Consider the following 15,433-nt stretch of genomic DNA (forward strand, 5'->3'; position numbering starts at 1 on the left):
ATGAGGGAGGAGCAATGCCAATAGAGAAGAAGAGAGATGAAAGACAGATGTGTGTGTGTGTGTGTGTGTGTGGGGGGGGGGGTTGGGGGGTTGGGGATTGTAGGAGAATCAATAGAAAAATGATAGGAAAAAGACATTGATGTAATAGCTACCTTAACAGAGAGTGAGGAAGACAAAGGGAAATACAGAAGAGGACAGAGGAAACATTGTTGAATAGGGTAAAAAGTAATACAAGACATTCATGTTATTTAAAAGCATTTGCCTTTCTTTATGATTATATACCGTAGCCCCCAAAGTTTGGGATCGCTACGATTTGGGAGTCTCTGACAAAGACAATTTTAGGGCAGAAAAACAATACTAAAAATTTTTGTTTCAGCACTTTTTATGGTTGGAAACCTTAATGATGACTTCTAGAGCTTTGTAAATGTACATTTCTTAAATAAATAAAGGCACATTTCTAGTTTCAACATTATTTGTACTTCAGACATTTTTGCTGGTTAAGAAAAATGAACTTCATTCCATATGAATATGACACGTGTTTGCATGCTTCCTATTGAAATTAGGTCAAATTTAACTATTTATGTATGGAGCCACATTGAGAGCCCCATATCTCTGGGATATAACCATATAGGGCTTTAAAAGATATATAAAAAAGAAAGTTTATTCTGAACATAGTTCATGAATATTTGACAGCTGGTGCATACAGCTTCTTTAGATCAACAACAGCTTTTTAGAAGAAACCAAATAATTGACATCTTAGCAAATCAATCTGTAAATACACCAGAAAAAATAAGATAAATTAATGTAACAATAGAAATTAAACACCTATGAGCCTGAATCACCTATGACCCTGACAAATGAAACAAATCTAATTTCATCTTGTGGGTAGGGATAACCTTCCATTTTTCACAGCGTACACCTAGAATAAAACTTTATCAAATTCTAAACTCGCTGTGCTTTTCACTCACAACTACCTCGGTTATCATATCTCAAAATTCACAGAAGACCATTCATTTCTTTAGAAGGTTCTTCAGCTTAAAAAAGTCGCAGGATGTCCAGGCGCGGCTGGTCTATATGGGCAGGTAGGGCAGAGCCCCACCTAAATATCAATCCACTTGAAAATATAGATCCACACACTATAAAACTGCCAATAATGTAATTTTTTAACCAGTAAATGTGTTCAAAATGTTGACAGATATATTTAAAAGCAGGCATAGTATAAGTTTTTATTCTATTTTTAAGTCGCAATGTAGCTGAAACCTCCATTACACTGTGTTTGATATAGATATATGGCTTATGGGGCACATAATCTGCTGCCCTCCTGAACTCCACAGCACCCCTCATTTTTCCAATGGAAATCTGTGGTCAAATATGGTACTGCAACGAGCCCTCATTGATGAGACCCATTCTAGCAGAAATTAATCTGCCAATAAACATAGAGCCAAAGCACAAGTAACTTTAGTACTAGTGTGCGCCAGCAGTGTGACAGATTGCATATAGTTGTGTAACAATTTGTCGTTTCTATTGCAAATAGAACAAGCCAGACATAAAAATAGTTTGGATATCAAAAGACAAGGTGATAAGACATTGTATGATGAAATATTTTATGTCAAAAAGCCTTGGCCCTGTGTACACTGAATAAAATGTTATGTTTCCCATATTTACTTTTTCATTCTAATTTTGTAAGGGGACAGTAGCATAGCTATATGTGATTTGAAACATTTCAACGTTTTTTATATATCGTTTTACTGTGGAAACATGTAAATGGCAAGTCGACAATCCATAAATGTTAAAATGTTAAACGTAAAAACGTTTCAAATTTATAGCCACAAGACCTAAACAATATGCGTGATGATTTTAGTGTGATAAAATTACTTTAGTTTTACTATAGTTATGTCCAATTTATTACTTCTATGCCATGCTGATGTACCACCGTAAACCTTAAACGATCATAAAAAGGCAATTTAAACAACTTTGCAGCTCAAAAATACTTCATTTTTGACAGAAGTATTAAGGTAAGTTCTTTTATAAAATTATACGCTTCACATTTCTGCCTTTAAACCCCATTCACTTCCATTATAAGTGCCTCACTGTAAAGTTGTTTTTTGCTTTTTTTAAAGAAAAGATGGGATGAGTCAAAATTATTTTTTGTGGTTATCAACATTATGCAACAAATGCTGTTGATTGAGTTTAACTTGTATTGAACCTGGAATATTCTATTAAGAACCAGAAGCAAAGCCAATTTGCACTTCTTTGACAGTTAAGATACTCAATTCCACCTCTCCTGATTTTTCCATGGACTATTCGAGTTCTTGTTATCCCTGTAAACTACATGTTGTGAAATATACCTCCATTCTCCCGAAAGGACTAAAGATATAACGTGTGGAATAACTGAGACTCTTTTGATTTACACATTCAGTTTTCATCCTCAGGGGCAGATTATGTGATTTGGAGGTCCTAGGCAAAGTACAGGGATGGGGCCCTCTTCAATGACACACATTTACATCAGTTTTCTCTTAAAGGTGCTGTAAGAGAAATATAATATACATATACACTACCGTTCAAAAGTTTATGGTCACTTACTCATTCTTTATTTTATTTTTTTTCTTCACATTTTAGAATAATAGTAAAGTCATCAAAACTATGGAATAACATAAATGGAACTATGGGAAATATGTTGTGACTAAAAAAATAAATCAAAACTGTGTTATATTTTAGCATCTTCAAAGTAGTCACCCTTTGCCTAGATTTTGCAGACATGTACTCTTGACATTTTCTCAATCAACTTCTTGAGGTATCACCCTGGGATGCTTTTAAAACAGTACTGAAGGAGTTCCCATCTATATGCTGGGCACTTAGTGGCTAATTATTTTACATTTTTTTTTATTTTTTAAATAACATTTTAGTTTTGTAATGAAATAAATTAATATTGTGGCACAATTATATTTTTGTCTACGAAACTAATTTCAAACATTTAAGCATACGCCTTCAGATCAAAAGATTTTTTTTGGGGGGGGGGGGATTTTTCCCCTTTGGCTTGTTGAGCGCGTTGCCACGGAGACATAGCGCGTGTGGAGGCTTCACGCCATCCACCGCGGCAACCACGCTCAATTCACCATGCGCCCCACCGAGAACAAACCACATTATAGCGACCACAAGGAGGTTACCCCATGTGACTCTACCCTCCCTAGCAACAGGGCCAATTTGGTTGCTTAGGAGACCTGGCTGGAGTCACTCAGCACACCCTGGGATTCGAACTAGTGAACTCCAGGGGTGGTAGCCAGCGTATTTTACCACTGAGCTACCCAGATCAAAAGATTTTTAAGATGATGAGAAACATTTCAGTCAAGTGTTTCAAAACTTTTGAACAGTAGTGTATGTATATATATAGGTGGCCAAAAGTTTGGAATAATGTACAGATTTTGCTGTTTCGTAAGGAAATTGGTACTTTAATTCACCAAAGTGGCATTCAACTGATCACAAAGTATAGTCAGGACATTACTGATGTAAAAAATCAGCACCATCACTATTTGAAAAGTAATTTTTGATCAAATCTAAACATGCCCCATTTCCAGCAGCCATCACTCCAACACCTTATCCTTGAGTAATCAAGCTAAATTGCTAATCTGGTACTAGAAGATCACTTGCCATCATATCAAACACAGTTGAAAGCCATTTGGTTCATTAAATGAAGCTTAACATTGTCTCTGTGTTTGTTTTTGAGTTGCCACAGTATGCAATAGACTGGCATATCTTAAGGTCAATATTAGGTCAAAAATGGCAAAAAAGAAACAGCTTTCTCTAGAAACTCATCAGTCAATCATTGTTTTGAGGAATGAAGGCTATACAATGCTTGAAATTGCTTACAAAGATTTCATACAAAGGTGTACACTACAGTCTTCAAAGACAAAGGACAACTGGCTCAAACAAGGACAGAAAGAGATGTGGAAGGCCCAGATGTACAACTAAACAAGAGGATAAGTACATCAGAGTCTCTAGTTTGAGAAATAGACGCCTCACATGTCCTCAGCTGACAGCTTCATTGAATTCTACCCGCTCAACACCAGTTTCATGTACAACTGTAAAGAGAACACTCGGGGGTGCAGGCCTTATGGGACGAACTGCAAAGAAAAAGCCACTTTTGAAACAGAAAAACAAAAAGAAAAGGTTAGAGTGGGCAAAGAAACACAGACATTGGACAACAGATAATTGGAAAAGAGTGTTATGGATCTTAACCCCATTGAGCTTTTGTGGGATCAGCTAGACTGTAAGATGCGTGAGAAGTGCCCGACAAGACAGGAAGCGTGGGGTGAAATGTCACCTGAGTATCTGGACAAACTGACAGCTAGAATGCCAAGGATCTGCAAAGCTGTCATTGCTGCATGTGGAGGATTTTTTGATGAGAACTCTTTTAAGTAGTTTAAGAAGTTCTGAACATTTTTTTCAGAGGATACAACCAAAATCCTTTTTTAAAAAAAAGCACACACACAAAAAAAAAGAAAGATATTTTTTCAGGCTGGTTTAGCTAACGTGCATGCATGTTCTGACAAGCGATGTCTGTATCTAAAAGGGGATTGGCTCTTTTACCAGTAAGGCGGGACTTCCTTTTCTACCACCATATTGGGCGTTCCAATTTCTCCCACTCGATTTAATAGGAGTGGTCTGTCTTGGGCTAATACTATTTGATACAACCTTACCCAATTCCAAACTCACACACACACACACTCACGCACACGCACACACTAATGGTCAGCACAGCCATAAAGCCCACAAGAGTGCAAACACAGACACAATACAGCACTGCTGTGTTAACAGTAACCATGGCAATACAGCCGTGCTGAGATACTTATAAAACAAGGGGGAAATCTTGAGAAGTTTAGATGAATTATGTCTTAAACCAAGGTAAGGAAAGAAAGAAAAATGTTCTATAGGCTAGGGTGAATTAGAAATGTAAATATAATGTAGTAAAACATGAGAGAAAGTGAGGACAAGCCAAAACAGAGATTTAAACAGCTGATAGACTTCCATTTAAATTCAACTGAATACATTACTTGCAACAAATTGTACACACCTTGACACTAACACTCATATGCTCATTCGATCAGTTATGGTAAACATCATATTTACACGTGCTGTTTAAAAATAAAGAGCAATTTAATGGACATATAGGTTTAGAATAACTCTTTTTCACCCCCCCCCCCCCCCCCCCCCCTCTCCCTCTCTCCCTCTCTCTGTGTGTGTGTGTGTTCTTCAGTTCTGTGCATTTAAAGAGGTGAGTGTTACCGGGGAGACGCGCGTGCAGCAGGATGCGGAGTATCCGGTAACTCGCTTGTAGCCTTTCCAAAAGATGCGAGCGGCTTCACGATATCCCCGTGTTACCTCGAAGTTCACCAAGTAAGACGCTGTCCTATGCGAATCTTTACATTGACCGAAAACCAGTGTAAAGTTTCAATATTCTTAAAAGAAAATAGACAAGATTCTTGAGATCGTGCGCGTGGATAGCATGATGACTGCCGACTTTTTCACGCTTTTGTAAACCCGTCAAGCAGTTCTGAGACAGTATGGCCTCCGAATCAGACTCATGGGTTTATACCTGCAGAAATACTGATTATACTACAGGCACCATACCAGAATGACACCGTTGTGGAACCAGCGACCAGGGCGAGAGCCACCAAGACCTCGATGGGGACGAGGTGAGCTGAAATCTTTAAAATTGTAATACGAAATGCGGCACATGCCCTAAAAGTTTATTTTCGATTCATTCTTTTTAATAACTTTCTCCTTATGTTGAATAAACCAAATAATTGCCATCTATTTTATATATAAATTTAAATTGTACAAAATAAAAATTGTACAGATAATCATAAATAAAAATGTTTACTATTTCAAAAGGTATTAATTCACATACATTTTATATGGCTTTGCATTGTGCTCTGAATGCAAAGGAAAATGGGTTTAATGTACTGTACTTGTTTATGTTCTTGTTTACTTATTTAATTAGTTGGGTCTGCAGTGGCTTTTCTTTGGTAGCAGTCTAATTGGTTGCATCAACAACACTGCACACTTCCCCTTTGGAAAATGCTTGCAATAATTTCTTAGTGCTGATTTAAAAGTGAAACAGAATCTTGATGTTCAAGAACATGCATCCTTTGAAACACTTCTGTGAGAGTGTGCATGGAAAGAAAGAAAGAAAGCAAGAAAGAAAGAAAGACAACTGTAGCCAGAGTAAAGTGATCCGGCATGATCAGATTTGATCCTTTTCCGTTACCCCTGAAGCGTGAGATGCAATTTGAGAATCTGCATGTCTTGCCATTGCTCTTTAATACGCACCTGCTCTTAATTATTTATGTTGTTTCACTTCCTCTTTGATTCACTTGTATAAGCTCTTTTTTTTTCAAATCTGATCAAGCAGTTTTGTGTGCTGTACTCTTGATGACCAAAGCATATCTTTGAACGAAAAGCTCTGATGATAGAATTTTCATAATGACGATTCAGATGGTCAGATAAAAACCAGACTCTCACCTTACAGTGTTGTATTGATTATATGTTTGCTTCTGTGTTCCAGATCAAAGGATTAAACTGCCCAAATGCCCAAATGCTCCCCCCCGGCAACCTCTGCCCTCTTACCTACCCAGATTAAGAACCCGAAGGCCCCCCACAGACTTTGGGCCTTTAGAAAGCTCAGTGATGGGGGGGTTTCACTGGGAGGAAACTGGAGTACCAAAGGCGAGTGGCTACCATGCCAGGCATGCAGAATCAAGCCCAGTGCGCCCACGAATCGTGACCGTGGTACGGCCGTGCGAACAGGACAATGTGCGTAAAATCTCACTGCTATTAAACCGCCGTGCTGTGCAGAATTTTGAGCAGCTACTGGCGGATGTTTCTGAAGCACTCGGCTTCCCTTGCTGGAACAACGCTCGGATACGGCGCCTCTTCAGCCCTGCTGGCCGAGAGATCCATAGTCTTGCAGACTTCTTCCGCTTTGATCATGCATTCCTGGCCTTTGGAAACAGCCGACCGTCACTTGATGAGGTTCATGGAGCACTGGATGAGTTATATCCTGAAAACCCTGCCTACTGTGAACATCTCTTGAGGATATGGGAGCGTATCCTGAGACCCAAGGCCACCAAGGCAGATAGTGGTTTCCATGATGATGACCCTGGAGCTGAGTTATCTCTACCTGCTGTAGCTGATCAACTGGTAAACCAACTGGCAGCCAACAACTTGCAGCCTGTCAGAGTGCAAGAAAGGCATAGAGAAAAGGCTAAGAGAGAGAGGCAAAGAGGAGAAAGAGAGCTGTGGAGGAGGAAAGGTGAGCTGCAGAAGGAAGACGAGAAGGAGCCAAAGAAGGACGAGAGAAAGAGAGAACCTGTTTACTGCAGGAGCTGTCGAGGATGTGGCCCACTTTTACCTCCAATCAAAAGCAAAATATGTTCTCAATCAGACAGGCCAAATAAGCACAGTAATGAAAGTACTACTTCTCAGAACATCAGGACTCCTTCAGAAAACTCACCATATAGACCGAAGAAAGAAGACAAGCATGTTGCCAATCAAAACTCTAGCCCAATTGTCCATCAAAACCAGTATAACACTCACAAAATAGAGACACTAATTGAGACACCATCTCTACAGGACATTAATAAACAGGAAGCAGCAGATCAGAAGGACTTGCGGGGTAATCTACCACCTGATGGTGCTGAAGTGTCTCTGGAGGACATTGAGCGTTGCTACAACATGGGCCGTGTGGTAGGAGATGGGAACTTTGCGGTGGTGAGGGAGTGCCGTGTTCGTGGCCTGACTGAGTCTTTTGCTATGAAGATAGTGGACAATGCTAAGCTGCAGGGACGCGGTCACATGATCCAGAATGAGATTGCTCTGCTATGCAGTCTGGAACATCCTCGCCTCATCCAGCTGTTTCGTTCGCATCACACAGACACACATGTTTACCTGCTGATGGAGCTGGTTAATGGTGGAGACCTATTTGATGCTATCTCTCAGAGCGGTAGGTTTAGTGAGCCAAGTGCTGCTTGCATGATCAGGGACATCAGCCAGGCTCTGGAATATATCCACAACAAGTGCATTGCACACAGAGACATCAAACCTGAAAACCTATTGGTAAGTTTGTCAAAATAAAATTCTACATTTTAAGCATTATTTATTATCAATATTTAGAAATTGAATTACAATAGAATAGTGCATCTTATTCAAAAATGGTGTCCTATAACTTATCTACATTTAAAATAGGCTCAAAAAAAAAAAAAAAAATCGTAAAGGCTAACATTGAAGGAGGAGGATATCATAAAAAAAAACTTCTCCTGGCAGACAATAAAATTGACGAATAAATACCATAGATACCAAAGAGACTTGGGGTAGGTACTTTTGACTTAAGTCAGTAAGCAACCACCTGGCAACAATGCAGAACACCCTAGCAACTGCATAGCAACATGCTAAAAACCACTCAGAACACCCCAGCAACTGCATAGCAATCCCCTAGCAACCACACTTTAACATCTTAGGGTGTTTTCACACTTGGTCCGTTTCAGGGGTCTGAGTGTGGTTTGCGTGATTTTTGGACCATATTTGAAAACTCCAAATGATCTCAGATCCCTTAAAATCTAATCGAGCCAAGACCATCTCGGGAGGCGGTCTGAGTATGGTTCACTTGCAGCCTTTGGTTCGGTTCACTAATAATGTGTATTGTGATCAAAAAGTGCTCCGTGCTCACTTGATTTTCCCATTCACATAATACCAAACATGTTTGGCCCTGATAGGTTCCCGTACTTAGGAAATGACAACGAGAGCATGGGTGAGATGCGACGAGCCGCTTGCTTTGTTTCTGTGGATATGACAGAGGGAGATTCATATTAAAACTATTGTAAACTGCACACAAAAGTCTTTATTTAGTGTTCTGTGCAAATGAAGATTTGAGGGTTTAACCGGACACCTAGAAAGCCGCATCAAAGTTAAGAAATTACGACAGGAATATACTACTATTATATTCTAGGAATGGAAGTAGGGCAGCATGGTGGCTCAGTGGTTAGCACTGTCACCTCACAGCAAGAAGGTCCCAGGTTTGAGTCCTGGCTCAACCGGGCCTTTCCGTGTGGAGTTTGCATGTTCTCCCTGTGTTTGCATGGGTTTCCTCCAGGTGCTCTGGATTCCCCACAAGTCCAAAAACATGCAAGTTAAGTGAATTGGAGAACTTTAAAATTGCCCCATAGGTGTGATTAAACTGTGCCATGTCAAATATGCAGATAACAGATGGTCTGCTGTGGCAACCCCTAATGGAAGCAGCTTGAAGAAGATATTGTAGGAATGCAAGCAACCCAAAGCTGTCAGTTAATTAAACATAAATTGTGATTAATATTATTGTTTGTCATTAATAAGACTAATCTACCATGATTGAATGTTGAATTTTGCCTTTAAATCCAGTAATTTTTTATACAAATACAATGCATTCCATTCTGTTACATTACTTTTCTTTGTAATAATATACATTTACATAATATTGATGCCAAAGATCAATAAATGAAGTTGAATATTGAATACAGACACCTGTTCATATGCTGCTTATTCATTTTGAGAGCATTAAACATGTTTATACTATCTTATAAGTTAATACATAGAGCTATTTGTAGTCTTAACATTAAATATAGCCCTAATAATTATAATAAATACAATATTTTTTTAAGTGGGCTCGGTCCCACAAATGACACAGAGTGTGAATGGAAAAAGGACTGAGACCCCGTAACTGGTAAAGTGGACCAAAAAGAGATCTGAGCCCACTTACAAGGTCTCAGACAGTGTGAACACAAAGAGATCTGGGTCCTTTCTCACTCGGGCCACTTTTTGGTCCACTTAAAGGGGTCTGAGTTTGGTTCTTTTAAAGAGGGCTCAAGTGTGAAAACACCCTTAAAGCTGATGTGTGTAATCTTTTTGATGTTCAAATACTTTCTTCATCCCACCTTAATATGCAGAAACAATTATAAGTAAACCATTTGTAGGTTGATTTCCCTGAAAACTGTGTGAACAATGTAGTCCTGTAGCACTTTAAACATTCCTTCCTGTTTGTTTTGAGTGGCTTGTCCAGCCCAACATAACAACATTGGCTCAACCAATCGCATGTGTTGGGGCAGAGATCATTTAGCAGAGACGGGCCACTTCTATTAAAATGAATGGGAGAAATTGGAATGCACAACCAAGAAGCTCTAGTGCCCAACAGTCAAGGGATGTAGAAAGGAAGTCCTGCCTTACAGGTGAAAGAGCCAATCACCTTTTAGATGCAGACATCGCCTGTCAATCATCTTGAAAATGCGCATGCACATTAGCTATTCAAGCCAGGAAAATTTTATTTTTTAGCGCAATCTGAGGCACAATTTATTATACCACCATTGTCAGATTTTTATTGCTGATTTGAAATAAGTACTTTGATAGTAATCTTAACCAACTGTTTGGGAGATTTGTCCATCCCCCCCCCCCACCATTCAAGTAGATAGGAGCTGCACTGTCATGACTTGAAATAGCTTCCCGCAAGTGTTCCAAAGATGGCCGACAGTGGACTGATTTGCTTGAAAGAATTTGGTTGGGGACAGGACCATCTGTTAGTTCGACATATGGTAGATGAAGGATGTTTTCAGAAAGCTGTATGACAACAATGTTTATTATTGCAATTCTGTTTGGTAATGGGAGTATCTGAGAAATTACACACTTCAGCTTTAACATTGTGGTGGTGAGTTTTGCAAGGACAAGCAATACTCATATTTAATTTTTAAATATAAAAGTATAGTTATAATAATTATTACTATACTAATTATTACTACCTATCTTGTATATTGTCAATATTGTATGTAGTTTGATGCCTGATAACATTCACTGTAGATATTTTTAATATTCTTTTGAGACTTGCTTTTGAGCCGTTTAACGTAAGAAAATGGCCTTTTGAAGACTGTTTACCTACAGTATACTTGTTGTAACCCTGAGGAAAAGCCACGCTATGAAGTTTTATTTTGAAAATTCATAAATTTTGCTAGGTTTACGTCTCTCATACACACTACAATGGCGTTTTGTCCCACTGAAAACTAAGCGTTTTGAAAATGCTCTCAATGCAACCGCATACTTTGGAGTGGATGTGGCCTGAATGTAACAGTCCAAAACGGTCAGAAATCTAGGGGTAACCAAAGACAACAAACTCAATTTCACAGACCACATCTCAAAAATAGCCTGATCATGTAGATTTGCACGCTACAACATCAGGAAATTAAGACCCTTTCTCTCTGAACATGCCACCCAACTCCTTGTTCAGTCACTTGCTATATCTAGACTGGACTGCTGTAATGCTCTTTTAGCCGGCCTTCCTGCATGCGTAATTAGGCCTCTGCAAATGATCCAGAATGCAGCAGCACGTCTGGTCTTCAACAAACCCAAGAGAGCACATGTTACACCCCTCCTTGTCTCTCGACACTGGCTGCTGGTTGCTGCACGTACAGTATCAAGTTCAACCCTCTGATGCTGGCATACAGAGCAGTCACTGGATCTGCTCCAGCTTACCTACATTCATTCCTGCAGAGCCACATTCCCACCAGAAGTCTGCGGTCTGCAAATGAGCGACACCTTATCGTACCAACACAAAGAGGCACCAAATTACTTTCCCGGACTTTCAGCTTCACAGTACCTCGATAGTGGAATGACCTTACCAATTCCATCCATGAAACAGACCCCCTCTCTGTCTTCAAAAAATGGCTAAAGGCACATCTTTTCCATCAGCACTTGACCATGAGCACTTGACCATACACTCAAAAACAAAACAAAAAAACATATAAATTCTTGTTGCATTCTAATCTCTGTCTTGGATAGTATTTTTCTGATGCAATTGAAACTTTGTACTGCAGCACTTTTAGTACTCCTGTCTCCTTAAGATGAATGGCTTATGTTGTATTTTTCTCTTTTTGTAAGTCACTTTGGATAAAAGTGTCTGCCAAATGAATAAATGTACATTTAAGTGATCCTGTTAACATATGAATAATGTAGTCTTTCTTTAACTCAAAATGTTAAACACAATCCCTTAGGTGTGTTACTTTTGTACAGTCCTTGAAAAATAATGAAAAATATGTGTATCATGATCATGTATTTGAAAACAGTTAGGCAAATTATAGTCTGATATATACATGTATATCTGATATTATCTCTATTGCTGTTTTGAAGGTCCAGCGCCATGGCAATGGCAGTATGAATCTGAAGTTGGCTGATTTTGGATTAGCCATGGTAATAACAGAGCCAGTGTTTACAGTTTGTGGCACACCTACATATGTTGCTCCAGAGATACTTGCTGAGACAGGTAAGGTCCTCTGCTTTACCCTTTCAGATTAACTGGGACTGGTTAGACAAAAAAAAAAAAAAAAAAAAAAAACTGATCTACAACTCCTAAATGTCAAATGAAAAGTACATTCAGCTGTAAAATGTATTATTTATGGCAGATGTTGCTAATGTTCATCTATGTGTACTGTATTTAATTGTGTATGCATGAATAGGTTATGGCATTGCAGTAGACGTCTGGGCAATGGGTGTTATCCTGTTTGTGCTGCTGAGTGGGTTTCCCCCATTCTGCAGTCCAGATCGTAATCAAGAGGAACTGTTCCGTCTCATCCAGAGGGGAGAGGTCCACTTTCTGTCCCCTTACTGGGACAATGTGTCTGAGGGTGAGACATTTAAGAAATATTCTCTTCAAATCTATTGTAATGTAGGTGCTGTAACCTATAATTATGAAAAATGTATGTATCTGTTTGTCACAGGGGCTAAAGCCCTAGTCAGGGCTCTGCTGGAGGTAGACCCTACAAGGCGCTTGACAGCTAGTCAAACTCTGCAACATGACTGGCTTCTTCATGTAACATCGCAAAAGGACCATAAGGGAGTGACAAAGGCTACTGACTCAAAAACTGAGAGGCACAATCAGCAGAACCTAAGTAGCCCAGAGGAAAGTGGCATCAAGGATACTCACAAACCAGAAATGATGACAGAGAAATATACTGCAGTACAAATCAACGAGACCAAAATGAACAATAAATGTGAACCAGATATTAATGCACAAGACAGAGACCAGCAGACTCAAGAGAGCCATAAAATGACAAGTGACAAACAAAATTCTTCCCATAACGAAGACAACACCACGACCAGGCAATATCCCACAGATCAGCCCAGACCTGAGAGACCAGCACAGCGAGAAGAAACTGACACAAAATAAGAGTGACCTGCTAAATAATGAGTGAGCAAGAGAAGTGATCTGCTGAGTAATGAGTTAGCAAGAAGGGTAGGAAGATCGAAGACACCAGCATAAACAAGATATACTAGAAGATACTATAAAGACATATGTGAAATATGAAAAGACAATTGTACTTCAGAACTTTACAAATAAGACACTTAGTGCTTCTTGCTCTCTGAAACCTTCACAGAAACACCACAGCACTGATACAGACTGAGACTGCACTGTTTTTGACCTGATCGCTAATGAAATGATCCAATGCATGTCAGGCCTCCAATTAAGTAATTACTATCAAGAGAAATAAAATAGCAGTTTTAGGCCACATTCACACTAAGCCATTTTCAGTTGAAAACTCCATTTTCAGTTTCCTCACGTTATCGTTTTCCAAAGCATACGGTAATGGAATTTTCGGTGGAGAAAAACACTGTTCTAGTGTGGATGCGAGGAGTAAACTTAGTGAAATTAATGCATTTTTGAATGAAAACGTATTAGTGTGGACATGGCCTTACTCAGATGAAGGAGGGTGATTAATTTGCGTACAATTATTCAGCACTTTTTTCTTTGCCTTTTTTAAAGACTACAAAAAACAAAACAAAAACAAAAAACATTTAAGGAGGAACCAGTTCAGTTCTAAGAAGGATCAAAATATATCAGTTAGACTCGGCCTCTGAAACTTGAGTGCCAACGTGCAGAAAGTTAGCCAGTCAGATTTGTTAAATGGGTAGACTAGATATTAATATGATAACAGTATTCTGTATCATTTGTCTTCCTGTGTTTCATATTTTGTGTACTGTAATTACACTGCACGTCTTTAAATTAGTTTGTCTTTTTCATTTGTCACCTGTTTTTGTTAAAGCTGTTTTCCAATTTGGAGGCCTCTTTCAGACTTCAGTTCTGTGTAAATGTTTTACACTTTAGGACAACACAATTACATCTGATTAGTTGTTTGGGTACACGTTTCTGTAAATTCTGATAAATGTGAGTAAAATATGCAGGTTTTATGATTATTTTCATCTGTTGACCCATTTATGTCTTTGCTCTGCAATTAAAACCTAAGATGTAGGGTAGACTGAGTACAGTTGTAACACTTTTTGCTATACTGCACAAATACTGACCAGAATAAACGGATTTTTTTCACTTTATCTGTCTGTTAACAAAATAAATGTCAAAAACTTACATATACACATTATTGTTCCCATTTTCCACAATCAGTATGTGAAGACAAGGGGTGCATTTGCTACAACTTTCCTCATGCCGGGAACAGTTGTAGCACTACCCCAGGACACTCATTTTTAATGTGCTAAGGCATTAGGCCTTGCTTAAGTGAAATATACTGACACATTTTTTACTGTTTGATTGTTTTCAAATGTTTCTAATGCTTGCAAATGTCTAATTTCTATCACAGCAGCTGGAAATACTCTCTTGGTTTTCCTTACCCTGATCCGAGTCATCCTGTGACATGCGCACACACATGCAAACAAACCAAAGTACTCATTTATAATAATATTTTTGGACTATCTATCTATCCATCCATCCATCCATCCAAAACTCTAGGAGTATTTGCTACATGTTTCTTATGGCACGGGTACAGCTGTAACAGTGATCACTTTACATGTTTGCCTGATTTTCTAAGTGACCTTACATCCTCAATGTCCCCAAAAATGTTAATTTTAAGTAGACAAATCAATTATTACAACAAGGAAAGTTTCCTTGGAAAAAAAAGGATTTATACACCATGAATGGGCAGTAAGAAAATAAAACAAATTCCCCCCAATAATTTTCCATGCCGAGAGAAGATGCTCATGTGAATGTACACACTGATAATGACAGTTCAAACTTGCACTGAATATATTCAGTTACAACCGTACTTCATTACAACCATACTCAGTTTACCCTATAAGATGTTTAAAGCAGGCTGTTTGCCAAATTAAGAGGGATTTGATTTATAGCAGATCATTTTTAGCTGCCATCTTAGTGAAGTAATTTATATTATTGTCACTTTTACTGTAGTTGTCTTACCAATATATCTGCCTTTTCTGGATAAAATATATTTTATGTTATATCACACATATACACAGATACTTATCAACATCATTTTCATTGTTATGTTTTTTTTTTTTTTTTTATCTATTACAGGTCTCTATAATATCTCATATCACAACGAACACAGCCAGTGGT

General features: G+C 38.6%; 1 protein-coding gene across 2 annotated transcripts; it reads left to right on the top strand.

Annotated features, from left to right (window-relative positions):
* The first annotated feature begins 5,238 nt into the window (after window positions 1–5,238).
* On the top strand, window positions 5,239–14,736 carry LOC127421309 (serine/threonine-protein kinase DCLK3-like). 2 transcript variants are annotated; one of them, XM_051664293.1, is made up of 5 exons: window positions 5,239–5,693; window positions 6,566–8,115; window positions 12,202–12,334; window positions 12,528–12,695; window positions 12,789–14,736. In XM_051664293.1, exons 1-5 carry the CDS (start codon window positions 5,633–5,635, stop codon window positions 13,235–13,237), a joined length of 2,361 nt encoding a protein of 786 aa, XP_051520253.1. In that variant the 5' UTR covers window positions 5,239–5,632; the 3' UTR covers window positions 13,238–14,736. The 2 variants fall into 2 exon arrangements, with proteins under 2 accessions (XP_051520253.1, XP_051520252.1); XM_051664292.1 differs by having other exon boundaries at window positions 12,528–14,736.
* The last annotated feature ends 697 nt before the right edge of the window (window positions 14,737–15,433 follow it).

This window comes from Myxocyprinus asiaticus, chromosome 30 (assembly GCF_019703515.2).
Source record: "Myxocyprinus asiaticus isolate MX2 ecotype Aquarium Trade chromosome 30, UBuf_Myxa_2, whole genome shotgun sequence".
In the NCBI taxonomy this organism is placed as follows: Eukaryota; Metazoa; Chordata; class Actinopteri; order Cypriniformes; family Catostomidae; genus Myxocyprinus; species Myxocyprinus asiaticus.

Excerpts from the sequence above, each read along its gene's own strand:
- LOC127421309 (XM_051664292.1), top strand. The coding sequence starts at position 5,633 with ATGACACCGTTGTGGAACCAGCGACCAGGGCGAGAGCCACCAAGACCT. Across the intron at positions 8,116-12,201 it reads TCAAACCTGAAAACCTATTG|GTCCAGCGCCATGGCAATGG; the intron begins GTAAGTTTGTCA and ends GCTGTTTTGAAG. Across the intron at positions 12,335-12,527 it reads AGAGATACTTGCTGAGACAG|GTTATGGCATTGCAGTAGAC; the intron begins GTAAGGTCCTCT and ends ATGCATGAATAG.